General features: G+C 42.1%; 1 protein-coding gene across 1 annotated transcript in view; it reads left to right on the top strand.

Annotated features, from left to right (window-relative positions):
* Positions 1 to 18,227, top strand: part of ENPEP (glutamyl aminopeptidase) — a 41,241-nt gene extending 23,014 nt beyond the window's left edge. The window contains exons 9-20 of the mRNA XM_005445980.4: positions 323 to 388; positions 2,092 to 2,243; positions 8,966 to 9,045; positions 10,955 to 11,082; positions 11,196 to 11,251; positions 12,056 to 12,206; positions 12,945 to 13,018; positions 13,110 to 13,211; positions 13,321 to 13,491; positions 16,043 to 16,183; positions 17,012 to 17,090; positions 17,347 to 18,227. Coding sequence (XP_005446037.2) covers positions 323 to 388; positions 2,092 to 2,243; positions 8,966 to 9,045; positions 10,955 to 11,082; positions 11,196 to 11,251; positions 12,056 to 12,206; positions 12,945 to 13,018; positions 13,110 to 13,211; positions 13,321 to 13,491; positions 16,043 to 16,183; positions 17,012 to 17,090; positions 17,347 to 17,496 — 1,350 coding nt within the window. The 3' untranslated portion in view covers positions 17,497 to 18,227. The remainder of the gene's footprint in view (positions 1 to 322; positions 389 to 2,091; positions 2,244 to 8,965; positions 9,046 to 10,954; positions 11,083 to 11,195; positions 11,252 to 12,055; positions 12,207 to 12,944; positions 13,019 to 13,109; positions 13,212 to 13,320; positions 13,492 to 16,042; positions 16,184 to 17,011; positions 17,091 to 17,346) is intronic.
* The last annotated feature ends 1,143 nt before the right edge of the window (positions 18,228 to 19,370 follow it).

The following is a 19,370-nucleotide window of genomic DNA, read 5'->3' as shown; positions in this document are numbered from 1 at the left end:
GAAATTTGCAACAGGGTATGCTGATGTCCATTCAAGCAAAATACAAAGAACTCTTCAAGTACAGTTCTATTTTGTACTAACAAATCACACTGGGAAATGCTGACTTTTAGTGTTATGGGTTGCACTGGAAACCCAAAAAAAACTTTATCAGCTTAATATTGATCCATTTAACCTCCTACTCACAACACTACTGCCCATGGATAGATACTCTGTACGACATCTGTACTCCCTGTATCTCTGTACAACTGAATATGTGGATTGTTTTCATAGGCAAAGAAGGAAAGACCTGGTAGTATTTTCACAGTCTTCTACCTTTCTCTAGGCATATTTGAAGAAACACCATTTCCAGAATGCCAAGACACAACAATTTTGGGAAGCTCTGGAAGCGGTATGTTTTGCAGCAACATAAACCCTTGCTAACAGATGTTTCATATCTCACCCACTGATTTCAGTTTCCCAAACTTTTTATAATCTGTAGGTTTTCTGTCAATGAGAGATCACAAGCTAGGCAGCCTCCCAGTATATTCCAACACACCTTATTTCTAGCAAATATATATTATTTCCTCATTTTTTGGCATGAGACTATGGGAGTGGCATAAAAGATAAGAAAGGAGGCCCTGCTAACAAATAGCTTGTTACTGAAACATTCCCCTCACAACTCAAGCTCATTTAATGGGTGAGTACACACCTCATCCACCACACATGCATCCCATAATCTCCCTTACCTCTAACCAGATTCAGCTTTTTGAAAGCTCCCAACAACATCCACTCCCAAGTAATTTTGGTGCTTATCTCTGTCTCTAGCTTCTGAGGCCCAGCTGGGCCATTCTCTGTCAACCATTTTCTGACCTTGCCTTTTGCTTGAGGCTCGGCTGTTTCTTTCCATCCGTCTCATTACCCCCACAAAGGCCACCTGCATACTACCAGGTCCTTCTCCTGAAGATACTTCCTTCCCTTCCACCACTGTGGACACTCACACAACCCTAGTTGCACTTTTGTGTCTCCTTTCAAGTTCCCATCTTCTTCCTGCTCTGCAGGACTGCTTCTTTCTCTCTCTCTGGGGCTCTGCATCTTCACCTCATCTGCCTCACCTGAAGAAGGAAACAGTGACCCTAGCCCCCTTCCTTCACAGGTGGCATCCTGGGGAGGCAGCAGCAGTTCTCTCCGTCTCTAGGACAGAAGTTCACGGTCCACAGAATGGTTCAAATTTTACATCAGTGTAGTTTCTGGTGGTTAATACTGGCTCCTTCTTCACACCTAAACAGGGCATACTGCAAAGATACTTCTGGCTTTGAAAAGCCTCTTTATGTCCTTTCTGTGCTGTTTGGTTATTTCCTCAGAAAAAAAAAGAAAGGTCTTAGAGCATGCAAGGGACCTCAAAGATTCCTTAGTTGTCCATGTTACTGCCCAGTCTCTGCACACATATTTCCTCTGTCCATGTTCAAGTTTCCAGCTCATTGGTTCTTTCAATGACAGGCACCATAAAGATTTAATTGTGTATTTTTTGTACTGATCCTGCTTTTTCCTCTGCTCCTTTCTGCTCTTCTTTCTCTATATATGCTGGCCACCCTGTTTTGGATACAAGCCAGGATGCTATTGGCCTCCTTGGCCACCTGGGCACACTGCTGGCTCATGTTCAGCCGGCTGTTGACCAGCACCCCCAGGTCCTTTTCCCCCAGGCAGCTTTCCAGCCGCTCTGCCCCAAGCCTGTAGCGTTGTGTGGGGTTGGTGTGACCCAAGTGCAGGACCCGGCACTTCTCCATATAAATACCTCCAGGGATGGTGAGTCCACCACCTCCCTGAATAGCCTGTTACAACGCTTGGCCAACCTTTCAGTGAAGACATTTTTCTTAATATCCAATCTAAACCTCCCCTGGCACAATTTGAGGCTGTCCTGTTGCTTGTTATCTGGGAGAAGAGACCTACCCCCACCTCCCTTGGCAGTCCTGGATTAACAGTTGGACTTGATGATCTCAAAGGTCTTTTCCAACCTAAATGATTCTACAGTTCTATGAATATCAGAGATTTATTTTTCTTCCCTCTTTGGACTGAATTTACTTTTTCAATGTAACCTTCTCCCATCATTCATAGGCAAGTAATAAACCTGTGAAGGAAGTCATGGACACATGGACCAGGCAAATGGGCTATCCTGTTTTGGAGATGGGAAGTAATTCAGTATTCACACAGAAACGTTTTCTCTTGGATCCCAATGCAAATGTTTCTCATCCTCCTTCTGGTCTTGGGTAAGTTCTTACTATAAATGTCTATCCAAAACAGGTAAAAAAACTGTACAGATACTCTCTTCAACCAGTACACACATAGGCAGTGTAATACCCATTCTTGCTAAGCTTACTCTTAGCATTTGTTTTTAAAAAGAAAACAGCAGAAAGTTAGATACAAATATTTCAAATTTAGGGCAGGATCAGCCTTTTGTCTCAGGGTTTCTTTCTCAGACACAGCAAAGGAAAATTGGACCGGGTCTCTCAGAAAATCTTACTTCCACACACAGACACCTCAGATGACTGCAAGTCATCTGTTGAACAACTGCAAATTATAGTCTGCCAGGCTAAGGAAAACTGACACAAAATCGTCTCTCCAGAAATCAGAGACTATCATCCAGATACTTTATATCACAATAGTTTATTCCTTTTCCTATATTGTATAGAATCCATAATACATCACAGGGTCTTCACATACAATACAGGGTCTTCTCTACATGTCTTAAAAACATGAATTACTGTGAAATTGCTAGAAATGTACAAATGGGGGGTTTTGCCTATTTAACTCAGGACAGTATTGCTTAATTCTACCCATCTAAAAGACAGTTATCTAGTTAAAATTAGCGATCTTGGGGTTTATGTGGCCAGAGAGCCAGCTGCAGGCATTCATGTACCCTATTCTTCAATCCATCCCACTTCTACATCTTTGATGCCAGTGCCAGCAGTAGATGCTCAGAGCCTGGAAAGCTCAGCAGGAGAGCACCTGAAGAGCAGAACAGAGGAATTCCAGCCAGTAAGTAAGCTTAATCGAGGGGCCCAACTTCAATACCTCTATTCAAATGCCTGTAGCATGGGGAATAAACAAGAGGAGTTACAGACATGCATGTGCTTGCAGAGCTATGATCTTGTTGGCATCACAGAGACATGATGAGATGGCTCCTGTGACTGGAGTGTTGGAATGGAAGGATGCAGGCTCTTGGGGAAGGACAGGCAGGGGAGACAAGAAGGGGGTGTCACCCTCTATGTCAATGACCAGCTGGAGTGCATGGAGCTCCACCTGGGGATGGATGAGGAGCCAACCAAGAACTTATGGGTCAGGATCAAAGGGAGGGCAAGGACAGGTGACAGTATAGTTGGGGTCTGCTGCAGGCCACCTGACCAGGAGGAACAAGTAGATGTGGCCCTCTGTTTGAGGGAGCCACCTCATATTCTCAAGCCCTGGTCCTCAGGGGGGGACTTCAACTACCCCGATACCTGTTGGAGGGACCACACAGCAGGGTATAAGCAATCCAGGAGGTTCCTGGAATGCATCGATGGTAGCTTCCTTCTCCAAGTGATAGAGGAGCCAAGGAGGAGAGGCGCTGTGCTGGACCTTGTTCTCACCAACAAGGAGGGGCTCATGGGGAAAGTGAAGCTCAAGGCAGCCTTGGCTGCAGTGACCATGAAATGGTGGGGTTCAAGATCCTTAGGGCAAAAGGAGGGTGCACAGCAAGATCGCTACCTCGGGCTTCAGTAGAGCTGACTTTGGCCTCTTCAGGGATCTGCTTGGTAGAGTACCATGGGATAAAACCCTGGAGAGAAGAAGGACCCAAGAAAGCTGGTTAATATTCGAGGGCCACCTCCTCCAAGCTCAGGAGCGATGCGTCCCAACACAGAGGAAGTCAGGCAAAAATGCCAGGAGGCCTGCATGGATGAACAAGGAGCTCCTGGACAAACTCAGACACAAAAAGGAAGCCTACAGAGGGTGGAAGGAAGGACAGGTAGCCCAGGAGGAATACAGAGAAATTGTCCAAGCAGCCAGGGATCAGGTTAGGAAACCTAAAGCCCTGATAGAATGAAATCTGGCCAGGGACACCAAGGACAACAAGAAAAGCTTCTATAGGTACATTGGTGACAAAAGGAAGACTAGGGAAAATGTGAGCCTACTCCGAAAGGAAACTGGCATGGGTTACCTGGGACATGGAGAAGACTGAGGTAACTCAACAATTTTTTGCCTCAGTCTCCACCAGAAAGTGCTCCACCCCCATCACCCAAGTCGAAAAAGGTAAAGGCAGGCACTGGGAGAATGAAGAACTGCCCACTGCAGGAGAAGATCAGGATCAAGATCTTCTAAGGAACCTGAAGGTGCACAAGTCTATGGGACCTGACAAGATGCACCCACAGATCCTGACGAAACTGGCAGATGAAGTGGCTAAGCCACTATCCATCATATTTGCCGTCATGGCAGGCCAGTGAAGTTCCCACTGGCTAGAAAAAGGGAAACATAACCCCCATTTTTAAAAAGGGAAAAAAGAAGACCTGGGGAACTACAGGCCACTCAGACTCGCCTCTGTGCCTGGCAAGGCCATGGAGCAGGTCCCCCTGGAAACTATGCTAATGCACATGGGAAACAAGGAGGTCATTGGTGACAGCCAACATGGCTTTACTAAGGGAAAATCATGTCTGACAAATCTGGTGGCCTTCTATGACACGGTTACAGCACTGATGAATAAGGGAAGAGAAATTAATATCTACCTGGACTTGTGCAAAGTATTTGACACTGTCCTGCATGACATGCTTCTGTCTAAACTGGAGAGATATGGATTTGATGGATAGACCACTTGGTGGATAAGGAATTGGCTGGGTGGTTGCACTTAAGAGTTGTGGTCAACACCTCAATGTACGAGTGGCAACCAGTGACAAGTGGTGTTCCTCAGGGGTCAGTATTGGGACTAGTGCTGTTTAATATCTTTCTCAGCGACATGGACAGTGGGATTCAGTGCACCCTCAGCACGGTTGCTGACAACACCAAGCTGTGTGGTGCAGTTGACACACTGGAGGGAAGGGATGCCATCCTGAGGGACCTTGACAGGCTTGAGAGGTGGGCCCGTGTGAACCTCATGCAGTTCAACAACACCAAGTGCAAGGTCCTGCACGTGGGTCGGTGCAGTCCCAAGCACAGATACATATACCGGCTGGGGGATGAAGGGATTGAGAGCAGCCCTGTGGAGAAGGACTTGGGGGTGTTGGTTAATGAGAAGCTCAGCATGACCTGGCAATGTGCGTTTGCAGCCCAGAAAGCCACATGTACCCTGGGCTGCATCAAAAGAATTATGGTCAGCAGGTTGAAGGAGGTGATTCTCCCCTTCTCATGAGACCCCACCTGGAGTACTGTGTTCACCTCTGGGGTCCCCAAAATAGGCAGGACAATGGACCTGTTGCAGTAAGTCCAGAGGAGGGCTATGAAGGTGAGAGGAGGACTGGAGCACCTCTCCTATGAAGACGGGCTGAGAGAGCTGGAGCTGTTCAGCCTGGAGAAAAGAAGGCTCCGGGGGGACCTTATAGCAGCCTTTCAGTACCTAAAAGGGGGCCTACAAGAAAGCTGAAGAGGGACTTATTAGTAGGGCCTGCAGTGAAAGGACAAAGCATAATGGTTTGAAACTAGAAGAAGGTAGATTCAGATTAGGTATTAGGAAGAAATTCTTTACTGTGAGAGTGGTGTGGTGCTGGAACAAGTTGCCCAGAGCAGCTGTGGATGCCCCATCCCTAGAAGTGTTCAGGGCCAGGCTGGATGGGGCTCTGAGCAACGTGCTCTAGTGGAAGGTGACCCTGCCCATGGCAGGGGGGTTGTATCTAAATGATCTTTAAGGTCCTTTCCAACACAAATCATTCTATGATTCTATTCAGGACAGATGGGATACTGTATAGGAACATATTTGTTAATTAACAGATGCCTAACCTGATGGGACATGAACACTACCCAGTGGGTTGTTAGACCTGCACAGTAAAACGGCTCGGCTGCACTATGGCATTGACCAGCTGACTAACTGTTCAGAGCTTGCATTGTGTTATATTTAGCCAGTTCCAATTTTTAAGCAATGCAACTTTGCTAACATTTCAGTGAAAGAGATTCAAATTAACCCATATTAGGAAGGTTTCATTCCTTGAACTAGCCCAATCAACTAAACCAGTAAAATTTCCTGTGTGAACCAGAACTAAATCTACCCAAATGCACTTTTCCATTACTTCTACTAGGTATTTTAATACAAAGAGAAGAAGAAAAAAAAAAAAAAAAAAAAGGAGAAAATGAAGAAACAGCCGTGGCCAGTTTATTTCTTTTTGATTAAAAGGAAAAAACTTGAGCAATGAGAAGGCCCACAGTATTGGCAGTTTTGGAGAGGTATCAAAAGACTTGGGATGAGGTAGTTACCTGTTTATTTGCAACACTGTATTTCTCCCAACATAAGCAGAGGAGTGTGCAGGCTTTTGAAGCAGCTTTAGCTGCAAACTACAACATCGTGCCATATGAAGGCTGGTGTTACATAGTATTCAGGCAAAAATACTTCTTTGTGTTAAAAATTTTGACTCACTGCACTATGCTCTAGGGTAGCAGCCTCAGGAATCCTACTTTTGTTTGACTTCAAGACTTAAAGTACGTTGCCATTTCTTGAGTAGAAATCCCAGCACTGTTCCTACCTTAACCTGTCAAGAAGCTGAGCTGTGTGCTGCCCCTGCTATTCCCAAAGTAAAAGGGGAATTTTTTTTCTGAATATGTAGGTTTTATAAATGACTTCAAAATAAAATGCATTAATATATACAATAATGCTGATATTATCTATCTGGAAACAGACTTACTCCCTTGACTAAAAGTCAATCCACTGAAAATCAATACCTCCTCCTTCCACCTTTACAAATGGGGATAAGGAAGCTCCTGAAGAGATCCTACCCTAGATGGAAAAGGCCTATTTCATGTCCAGGTGTGGAGTTTTGATTTAAGCATTGAAAACTCCAGGCCTTCTGTATGCTTTACTCTCTGAATCCTGCAGAGATAGTCTCCTGAGCTGCCTGCTTGTTTCAAGCTTGTCTGTCTTGAGACGTCCTCTCCTGCATGATGGCACTCAAAAGAAATAGAAATTCAAAAACTTGTGCTCTTAATAGAGCTGCTGTACAAATATATAGCTACAGCACAGCATGTCAGGAACACATCCTCAATACGCACAGTCAACAGGACAGTTATTGTATCTTATGCTCAGGAAAAGTACTTATGTATGTAATCCCAGGAACATATAATGAAAACTAAATAGAATCCCCTTCATTAAATGCATTTACAAAACCAGGGTTTAAAAAAAAACTTTTATGTGCTTTCTCTTGGGGTAACACAATACTGGAGCTTCTGGCTAAACAATAACCTCTCTAAACTCCGTGGCAGTAAGCTCCATAAGAGAACTAGTAAAATCTAGAAGCGTATAAATCTTTTAAGATATTTTTGTTCAGAAGATGCAAAACAATAGCTGATCTTTCTTCCCAGAGGCATCAGAGAGATCATAGCCTTCATTTTGATATGTTTTGGAAGTTAATGACAATTCACTTAATTCAGGGTTGTAAAGACAACTCAGGTTTTCCTGTAGCGTTTGTCACCAGGGGGTTTAAGATGGAAGAAAAATCTCCCTGGGATGGACTGTAATATACTAACATGAACAGCAGCTGACTGCTCAAACAGGCTTAATAATTTTAGCAGGCCTATGCAGGTACATTCATGGCGTGCTCTTCCATCCTACTTCCCTGACTGCCTGGTTACGATCTTGGTCAGGCTGTGCTGTGGCTCCCTTCCAGGCCAAACATCTCACCTTTGTCCTGGGCATGCCCCAGAGCAAGGAGCCTGCACCTAACCCCTGAAGGTGTTTATGAAATTGAAGAGCAAGAGGTAAGGACACATTTGGCTCCCAGTGCTTTATCATAGAGGAATTAGGGTTGTCTTGGAGAATGAAAACAGGCTGGAAAAGGCAAGAGGTCCTACTGACTGTATGGCAGTGGTTGCTTAAGCTCTTTCAGTTTTCCCATCTGTAAAACAGGTTTCATAATACTTCACCACTTAATTCAAGTCAGCGTTACAAAGATTAACTGGTGTCTGCACAAAGCCCTAGACACATCAACATTAACACTGACACCAACCATCCACACATGATCAACTTTTACTAAATTAATTGTTTTGTACACTGTTAGATTATTATCTGACATGACATGAAGATACTGCTTAGCAGGGCTGCATTTTCCAGAGCGGTAGTAATAAGCTACACAGTATAGCACAATGAAAGTTCATTCACGTGATCTCTCTCTGATTATGGCTAAATGTTACCCTTTCCAGCGTATGGAGTCACCAAGAGGTGACTGAGAGCATTCAGAAGGACATGGCCCTAAGTTCCATTGATTTTCAGGAGAAAAAAAAAAAAAAAAAAACCTAGATAAATTGTGCAACTTTCAGACTTAACTTTAGGCACATAATTAACACAGTGCCTTATTAACTCGACTAATACATCAACATCAAACACTGGAAAAAATCCTACTCCACTCCCTTGCTCAGTCCACAAGATGCCTTTTGAGAACTATTGATAAATACAAAGTATTAAGACAAGCTACTGCTATTCTTTATCTGTAGAGCATGAACACACTCAGGCACTTCATGTTTTTTATTTTGCTTTTCAGGGAATATAACTGTCCCAATCATACCACACCAATATCTGACATTTTGTTGCCTGAATAGAGTATCCTAACACAGAAACATCTTTACAGCATAAACAACAGCTACTGGTAAAATGCAGTGCTTTGTTACAAGGGATATTTAGTAAATGTGTATGTACCTAAGTACACAGTTGGCTTCATAAAACAAGATGTAAGCATTAAAACAAATAAGAAGATACACTGGAATTTTACCTTTAGCATTTGGTTTCAAATGTCATTTGTTTCTCTTTCCCTTTAAATAATTTCAGCTACAAATGGAATATACCAGTGAAATGGAGACTTGGGAGTTCAATAAATTATACTTTCTACAACGCATCAGATTCTGCAGGTAAATTTCCCCTTCTCTTCTTAGAATAATGAATGGATAAAGCTTTTCAATGTCCTTAACGAGAAATAAAATACAGAATTAACTTTCATACTCTTCTGTTTTCAAATCCGGGAACCAGCACACAGCTTGGTTGGGCTGAAGTTAGTAGTCATTTCTGCAGTAAGCTGATTATTTCCCCTGTACACACATTATGTCAGTTTAGGCTCAATTCAGTAAAGTGCTTAAGCATGTATTTAAATCCAGTCCTATTCAAGGAAGGATCTAAGCATACTTTTAATTATGGTGTACTAAAATCAATGGGACTTAGATACACTCTTTGTCTAGTCTAAGAGGTGAAGCGAGAGGCTGATGAATACATCTGTGGCATGCTAAACTGGCAATCTGAATTCAGTTAAAGAAAAAGATCTATAAATGATTACAGACATTTTCTAATGCTGATTTCAGGAATGAGGAAATACCTACAAGGGTATTTTTGATGATTGTTCTATTATGCAGTCAAATCTGAATTTCTTATTCTACAGCTCTAGTGGCTAAAAATTGGGTGGGGGGGAGAAAGAAAAATTACTGATTTTTTGAGTTTTTACATTCTGTCACATGCTGGAATTTCAGAAATATCACAATCAGCTCTTCTGTTCTTGTACTTGTTTGAATGTTACCTATTTAAAATGTAATTTGTCTTGTTATTCTGCTTTTTTTTTACCTGGTTGCCTTTAGTATCTATGCAAAAGCAAACAAAAAAGCCTGTGTCATAGAATCATAGAGTATTAGAATATCTTGAGTCGGAAGGGATCCATAAGGATCATCAAGTCCATGGCTTGGTGCTGTGGGGAGCCTGTTCCAGTGATTTGCCACCCTTTCAGTGGAGAACCTTTTCTTAATGTCCAATCTGAACTTCCCCTGATGCAGCTTCATTCTGTTTCTTCATGTCATGTCATATGGCTGGTCGCCAAAGAGAGGATATCAGCACCTCCCCCTCTGCTGCCCCCCTTGAGGAAGTTGTAGGTTACAACGAAGTCATGATGAAAGTCAGAGATTAACATAAAGAAATTTTCCTTCTCTAACTTCCACATGACATTACAGTGGGCTGCAATGGGCTGTTAACTTGACTTGCAGAGGCATGATCAGGTGCTTACTTTTACACCAGTAAAAATCTTAGCTAGTAGGGCAAACAGCAACTGTAGGGGGGGGAAATGCCTTTTGAAATACCTTGTCTGTATGAGTCATCCAAAAAGAAAAGTGCTTTTATCTCCAGCCACTCTCAATCCACAAACTTAAGAAAACTGCTTTCAATAGGCAATAGAAAAACTTTCATAACTAGCAGCACCAACTGGACCAGGACAAACTTCTGAGATAGGAACATTTTTCAAAGATTCATTTTAAATGGGAAAATCCTTAATTATGTGTGCTAGAGTAAAGTCTCAGGCTATTTTGTAATTCCTTTATGTATAGCTAAAAAAGTTGAATCAGGGAAGAGTACAGGGAAGGAAATCCTTAAAAAATTGGTTGAAAAAAACTGAAAAATGAAACTAATGGAGAATAAAATACAAGAAGTTTAAAACTAATAGTAAACATGAGGGTGAAAACCTTTTTAAAAGATATTTGCAAGAACTCATTCTTTATGATTTTTTGCTTTTTACAATGACACTAATTTTCACAATGATCTCCACTTTAAAGCTAACAAACTATCTAGCCCAAGTAATTACCACAATTCATTAGTCTAAGACAACTGCTGACACTCATTAAAGTCTACAATAACTCATCTTTACTCACAACTATTTAAAAAATAAAATTAAGGTTTGGATCTTATTTTTGTGTTCATTAAAACCAAATACTACTTTTAGAGTCAAGCAATCTCCATTGAGTTCTGTGTCATAGAAGACGCACAAACTGATCACTGTTTGTTTTTCAGGAATTGGAATAGCATCACCTCCTAATACTTTTGTGAACATTAATCCAGGCCACATTGGATTTTACCGGGTGAATTATGATAGTCAAAACTGGGCCAGGTTAAGCACTCTTCTGGTCAGCAACCACACAGTGAGTGTTATAACATTAACTGTCTGGTAGGTCTCTTACAGAGGTCTGTAGAGGCTATTTTTTCTGCAAATACTCTATATATTCTTGATCACTCTTTTCCTCTTTTCACACAGGATTTTTCAGCTGCTGACCGTGCAGGGATTTTGGATGATGCCTTTTCTTTAGCTAGGTAAACTCATTCCCTGCAGAGATTTCAACACAAGCTCTTCACTTCCCATTGCCTATTAATTAGAATTAAGTTAGGTGGTTGAAAGAAAATTTCTGAATTTGTTACAGGATTTTATTTGCTTATGTTGTCCTTCAAAAGGGGCAAATTCAAGTAGGCATTGGCAACTTGCAGTGCCAATGCAGTCAAGAGAAACGCCCCCCTTCAGTGGCAGAAAAAAAGAGGGCTTTAATTGCACATGTCTTAGAAAGGGGAAATTTTGACATGTAAGTAACAATAATAGAAGCACTCCAGAAGAAATCGGGTGTCCAGAAAATCAGAGGCATGCCTACAATGCATAGCATGGCATTAGGAAGTTACCATCTCAGCTATCTCGTTTAGAAACTTGCCTGGAAACTTCTAGTTCTTGTACCCAGCCATGCTGTCACAGATAAAACTTTAGGCGACCTTCTGTGACAGCCTGTAAGTCTGAATCTCCTTAGCCTTTCAGGATGTCTCCAGAGCTAGCAATTCGTTCTTGTGTGACAGGGGTTAATGTAGTCAGTTGAGGACTACCCGCTTCTGGGCACACTGGGCTGCTGCACAATGTGAGCAGCCTCCTCACAGCAGTGAGAGCTCCTGTGGTTAGGCGTTGATCAACAGTGGTCCTCAGTGGTCTCTTTGGAAAACATCTCCCAAATTACATTCCAGACTATTTTCCCCCTCCCAGGATTTATTATTTCAGACCCTCTAAAGTAAATAGTGTTCTAATATCTTCAGTTCTTCAAATTCATTAAAATAACAAAAGTTATGTTTCTCCTTTCACAGACCTAGACTTGTGAATTATTCTGTTCCCCTGGAGCTCACAAGATACCTAACAAATGAAACAGACTATTTACCTTGGCATAGAGTTATATCGTCTGTAACTTACGTCGCAAACATGCTTGAAGATGATACAAATCTCTATCCCCGGTTTCAGGTGATGAAGAAAAAAAATATTCCTGCATGGTACCACTGGATCTGTAACAGTAATAATATCATGTTACAAGTGATTTTTCAATGTTGCTGAGCTATCAGTATTTACTTTTTGTTACTGTACTGTTTTAAAAAGTGCTGAAAACTTCTTAGTACTGTTCTGAGGATCACCTGGATTCTCAATTCAGGACTATTCACTTGGAGGAAAGAAATTATGCCTAATTATTCTTATAATCCATCACCATAAGTCATAGTACAGACTTTTTTAGTCAAGGCTGTCCTGCATCCAGTAAAGTACGTATAGGGCAGCACAATCTCTGACACCTGTCCTCAGCATAACGGATGGCTATAGCTCAATGTGACAGTAAGCAGGTTTGTTAGTTGACTTAACGTGCTGAACATGATTTAATGGTCACCAAAATAAGTGCGTCATGAACTCAGTATTATCTCAGGAAAACAGTTGTGGCAGTGTGTCCTTGCTGCATCCCAACCTTCATTTGAGTACACAGATAAGGCTGGAGAGAAGCAGGTTACCTTTGTCATAGCTGCATATCGATATTGCAGGCATTCAGCCTTGGCCTGCTGTGGTGATCTGGAAAGATTGTGCTTGTGTGTGTTTGTGTTACTTTTTGTTGAAGAGGTGCTAGTTCTGGGAAAAATGAAGGAAAACAAAATATGAATACAAATATATTATTCTTTAAAGAAATCTACACAAGTAACCAACCCTCCTTTTCTCTCTCAGGAATATTTTCGCCAACTGGTAAAACCCACTGTGAATCAACTGCAGTGGAATGATAAAGGAGGCCATTTGGAGAGGTTGAACGATCTTTTCTTTTTTTCCTTCTCAGATTATTGATGGATTCAAAGAATGGTAAGCAGTAGGAAAATATATCTCTCTCTTTTAAAGGCTTCTTCGTGCATCTGTTCTAGACTTTGCCTGCAGTATGGATGACACAGAATCTTTGAATAATGCTTCTCAACTATTCAAGCAATGGCTACAAGGACAAACGTGAGTGCTCACAGCTTTTGGGGCTGGTGAAGAACACAGCATGTGACTTGGTCACAGATTTCAAGCAGGAAAGGGGAAAGAATATTCAAGTACCGTTTCTTTACTTTAGAATTCCTGCAAATCTCCGACTGCTAGTATATCGCTATGGGATGCAGAACTCAGGCAATGAGTCATCATGGAATTACATGTTCCAGAAATACCAAGAAACTTCACTAGCACAAGAAAAAGAAAAGCTGCTGTATGGCCTGGCATCAGTGAAGAACATCACCCTTTTGGACAGGTGATTTAAATACACAAATGTTTTTCTTTCCCTACAGAAGCAACTGGTCACCGTTTGGTCATTCGCCTCTCCTCTCTGCTGAGCTGTCATTTTTGTCAGATTACACCATGAGGAATGCAACACATTTGCAAGATCAGTTATCTAACACCCCTCCTCTGACAGTGTACTATAGTAGAAAAAAGACTTGCTCCTTTAGTGGAAAGATATTGGACACATGGTAGTTTCTGCACACAATCAACAGCCTTCAGCTCTTCCAACACTGCCTTCACCCTCTGTACTTTTAGCTGCCTAATAGTTAAGCATTAGGAGAAAATTAGCCGTCTATGTTTCCACTATAATCAGTGAAGGGAGGTAGGACCGCCAGAGCACTGTTTACCCCAGACCAGGAAAGCGACTTAAGGGTTGCTTTTGGGTGTTGACAGTCACTTCCCATTGGCTACAGAGGGAGCTTGCTTAAATTAGATGTCTACCTTCTAAGTAGCCAAGATTAGGCAAACAACTTTAAGCAACTGTCACTATCAGTCCTATGAAGACATCCATGTGAAGTCACAATGCTCCCTGAAGTGCTGTGCAGCGGTACTTGAGCTAGAACCAGAAATTATGTATCCATGCTGCCATGGTGACGAGGAGTCTGGATATTGCCCCAGGCTGGTCCAGCTGTCAGACTGGGCAAGCTTCTCCCCAAAATACTGCTCTGCATAGACACACCAGCTTCTTTAAACTTATCTGATAATTTTGCATGTAGTTGTATCATGTAGCAAAGATGCAGGCAAACATCTAAAAAAAACCTAGGGCTTTTCACCACTTTGTTGGAGCCTTATCTAAATATCATAAGATCATAGAATCATAAAATCATAGAACAGTTTGGGTAGGAAGGGACCTTAAAGATCATCTAGATCCAACCCCCCTGCAATTGGCAGGGACACCTTCCACTAGTGCTCAGAGCCCCATCCAGCCTGGCCCTGAACACTGCCAGGGATGGGGCATCCACAGCTGCTCTGGGCAGCCTGTGCCAGCGCCTCACCACCCTCACAGTGAAGGATTTCTTCCTAATACCTAATCTGAATCTACCCTCTTTTAGTTTAAAACCATTATGCTTTGTCCTTTCACTACAGGCCCTACTAAAAAGTCTGTCCCCATCTTTCTTATAAACACCCTCTAACTATTGAAAGGCTGCTATAAGGTCCCCCCAGAGCCTTCTCTTCTCCAGGCTGAACAGCTCCAGCTCTCTCAGCCTGTCTTCATAGGTGAGGTGCTGCAGCCCTCTTCTCACCTTCATGGCCCTCCTCTGGACTTACTGCAACAGGTCCATTGTCCTGCCTATTTTGGGGACCCCAGAGGTGAACACAGTACTCCAGGTGGGGTCTCATGAGAGCCAAGTAGAAGGGGAGAATCACCTCTCTCAACCTGCTGGCCTTGCTTCTTTTGGTGAAGCCCAGGATTCAATGGAACAAGATAAGATGGAGCAGTCTCTGCCTGGAAGAGTTCCAAGTGTAAACAAGATGAAGCAAGGGTGTATAGTAGGCTCAGGAAAAGTAAACATAGGAGTCAAAGTAATTAGAATAGTGGTAGGAGGCGGCTGTATTCCTAAATTCTTCTGACCGCAACAGCCATAGTCTAAAGCCATTCAGTAATCGCTGACATGATCAAGACATTAATTAATTAGCTAGATGAACCTGTACTTGAAGAAAATAAAAATAGCCCCTAAAGCAGGGAGAACTTGTCTCTAATTTACTATTAAAATAACAAGGAAGGATAAAAGAGCAAACAGGTTGAGGAAATTGTCCCTTACATGTAGGAAAAAAAAGAGACAGTCCTTAATCCCAGCACACAAGAGCTTAAGGGTGTTCTGCAGCTGACGCTGTGAAGCCATGACCATGCTACTCATCTCCCTCTGCAAATGTGCATGCTGAGGGATCCCTCCACTCTGTCAGTCAAAACCACCTGTGCTGCAACTGGAACCATAACTGCAGCACTTGCAGGCATGCTATGCCCAAATGTATTTTAATTTTGTGTGGATAAGAGTTTCAAACAAACATCACAGATGTCAGTGTGAGCAAGCCACGTATGTGTGTACTTATGGTCACCATAAGATCTTGTAGCCTGGACTACTACTTTTTTGGCAATTGGCTACACAAACAGGCTGGACTACTGACTGATCCAATCTTCTTTTCACTACTTGATTAAAATATAGGAAAAATCATGGGGGTTGGCTATTTTCAAGAAACTTTGAGCTATAAACCCTACTTACTTTCTAAAGAGATCCCTAACTTCAGGTTTCTTTCAATACAATTATCTCTTAACACAGTTATCAATGGATGCTTACGTTTTAGATCAGTGTGCTTCACCTTTAAAATGATGTAGACAAAAATAATAATCCTGTTTGGCAATGAGCTGTTGACTGGTGGCAAATACTTGAGAAATACAGACATTAGCATTGCATTATTTCTCATTATCGTAAGTTAAGTCTACACAGAAAGTGTTAACTTTCATGTTGCTTTCCACGGACTTTATGAAAGGCTCTCATTGATTTTTATGGCTTTTCCCTTAGGTATCTGAAATACATTTACAACACCAGCCTCATCAAAAGCCAAGATGTGTTTACAGTCCTGAGATACATCTCACATAACACCTATGGAAAAACGATGGCCTGGGACTGGATACGACTTAACTGGCAGTACTTGGTTGACAGGTATGCTACTGAACTCAGTGGAAACGTTAGGTCTACATCCATCTGTATATCTCATTATATGCCATGCTTTTCTATATTTTCACTATACAGCTATAATCACTGGCCTTTGCATAATGAAAACTGAAAGCATATTCAACACAATTATATCCATCTGCTGTGAAAAAGTACTTTGCTGTTAACTTGAAAACCATTCTTTCCCTAAATGATCACTAGCAATAAATGGTGATTAAAAAGTACAGAAAGTTGTATCAAGGCCACAGACATCTGATTACTGCATGGAAATTAGTCAGTCATGTCTCCATTCTTTCTATCCATTTCATAACAAGACAGTGTATAGAATATTTTAAAATTCCTTCTACTGGTAAAAGCAAGCAGCAGATGTACAGACAAGCAGTAGAAGTAAGAGCAAACGTTTTAGCTTTGCTCCTCCCTACTTGAGTGACTTCTCTCTCCTTCCTTCTTTCTAAGCACAGATACAAAGTGCGGTGAGGGCACAGAAACAAAGTACACCTGCAAGCCTAGAACTGTGAACTGGACAGCATTTGTTTTGCTGAGCAGCAATATACCTAGTTACCATCACGAGACAATAAGTCATTAATTAAAAAAAAAAATCCCCCAGAATAGGTCGCTCCATTAGTAAACATACTTGAAAACACCACAGATATTGTATAGGAGTACTATTTTTCAAGTATTTCCAAAACCACTGAAATCTGAGTGCCTCTGTTTTATTGTAGTGGAGTTAGAAGTTTAAGCTTCCAATAACTGTTTGTGCCTTTTCTTTTTTTAACAGTTTTGCATCAAACATAACTTATTAAATTGTTTCTCTAGATTCACTATCAATGACAGAAACCTTGGCCGAATAGTAACTATTACCCAAACCTTCAACACTGAGCTCCAGCTATGGCAGGTACGGTGACAGCTTTTCTCTTGGTTTTAAGTCAATCTATTTAACAATATACTGGCTAGGAAACTTGGCTTTTTATCCTCTAAATGTGTAAAGCAGCATGAGTTATTGTAAAACTATCCCAGTCTCTGGGATACTAGCCTGAGCTTAAATATCTTTCCCAGCCAAAACTGCCCTTGACCAGGTCCCTATAAAAAGCCACTTGCCCAATAGCAGTGTTATTTGCGTCAAGTCAATTCCTTTTCTCTCTCTTTTCCAGATGCAAAATTTCTTTGAGAAATATCCTAATGCTGGGGCAGGAGAATTGCCCAGGAGTCAGTCAGTTGAGCAGGTGAAGAACAACATTGAATGGCTAAAAGTAAACAAGAAGGAAATACAGATGTGGCTAGAAGCACAGTCAGGCCCTTAAAGTCTTTGTTAAAAATACCAGGCACTCATGCTGGGCACTCAGATCCTCAGAGATATTTAGCAATGTGGATTTCTCACCTAGGTACCTTAAAGGACCAAGGCCTAATATTTTTTCTACAAAACTCAGGAGACCACTGCCAGGCAATGTTTGTGTAGCTGCTGAGCAGGAATAGCTTTATATTTTGAGAGATGAATTTGCCTGAACAAACAGGACAAATGTTTAAAGCTACTCAAGGCAGAAGTGATGACAGAACCGGGATCCTCACTAATCAAGCTGGTCTCACTGCTGAAAAGCTACTTCTTGGTTCACACAGAAGTATACCTAGTACACTCAGGGATTCCTTTCCAAGTGCACCTCATAGGAGCTTTCTCCTGAAGGAAAGGGAATTAAGCAGTAGTTTCAACATTGTCTGAAAATCATCCCCTATATTTATAGCTGTAAAAATTCTACATTCGGGGTTCAGCTTTGCATTCTAATACTACAGAAAGGCCAGTAAAGCTTCTCTCTGCATTGATTTCTGAAGTTCAACTACCAGTACACAAGGGATCAATATTATCATCTTTTTCAATGTAATTAGCTGGGATTCTGTACCTTGAGGTAGGGGTTGTCTTGGTTATTTTTGTCTTATTACTAAATCTTCTCAAAAGAAGAACTTGTGGCAGCCATTACTGCAAATAAGATGTATGGTACTGTTTCCTATCTTAGGGAAAAAATAAAATTTAAAATTTACCTGGAAATCTCAGTGTCTTTTTAATAAGGTGGTAAAACTGCCTGGCATACAGAAAAGCAGCTGTTACTTAGCCCAGCTATGCTATGCATATAGCCTCAGTGACTTTTGAGGGGGAAAAATCTATTATTTTCTCTGAGAAAATTATTTAAAAAAAAAAAAAAAAAACGCAAATTCAGGCAGAGGGGACAGATGAGTCCCACTGCTGCAATTCAGTCTACTGAAGAAGTACAGGCAGCAAAGAAACAACTCTCAGTCCCCAGTCCCCCTGCCTCTGTGATGCTGGAGAAAGCAGTGCCTGCCCCTCCCAAGCTGGGAGCTAGGGTGCCTTGGAGCATCCAAGCTTCCATATGCTGTGTCCTGACACAGTATGGGCAGCAGACACGAGCAGCAGCCCCATCTTCCTTGCCTTCTTGCCGGTCTCCTGAGTGGAAAGGCAGAGCAGAAGGGAACCAGCTAGAGGCAGTCCCTGTCCGGATGCCCTGGGAGCAGGACCACAGAGCACTTCACAGTAGGTAGCCCTGCAAGAGTTAGGCATAGCTGTCAGGAAATTCTGCTGCGGGATGGGAGAACAGAAGCATGAAAAAGCATTTCTTTACTTTTCATCCTGCAATGCTATTCAAAGGGAAAGCTAGAGATGTTGAGGAGATGGCTGTAATGTACAGAAACCCTGGGGTACAGGCTCTGCCTGCTCTGGGCCTTAGTACAGCACAGAGGGCTCCAGAGAAGCTTATACAGCTCCAGATGGAAACACATTATCCCACTCCCCCAGGAGATTCAAGGCTGATACTGTTTTGGGTCTCTCCCTAGATACGCAAAGAGTTGTAACAAGCCCAGACAAATCTGGTGACCAAGTTAGTTGTCTTGTCAAAGGAAAATGTCAGTCATTTGCCTCCTGCAAACAAAACATGACAGGATTTTGACTAACAGTGGTTACAGCTTGCTACAGATGCCAGCTGCTCTTTAAGGTAAAGAGGTGGCAAAGGGCCAGGCAATTTCTTCTAGTTTTTCCTCTTCCTCAGATTCACACACAGAGGACAGTGAAAGTGAAGCAGTTGCCCACACCCAAACTACGCTCAGTACACAGGGAGCGGGCTGTCCTTGGGTAGCTGCCTGCTCAGTAGGACATATGCCAACTTGCCTTCAT

The sequence above is a fragment of the Falco cherrug genome, chromosome 1 (assembly GCF_023634085.1).
Source record: "Falco cherrug isolate bFalChe1 chromosome 1, bFalChe1.pri, whole genome shotgun sequence".
NCBI lineage: Eukaryota > Metazoa > Chordata > Aves > Falconiformes > Falconidae > Falco > Falco cherrug.
The sequence above is the reverse complement of the archived record's forward strand: the minus strand, read 5'-3'. Positions and strand labels throughout refer to the sequence as shown.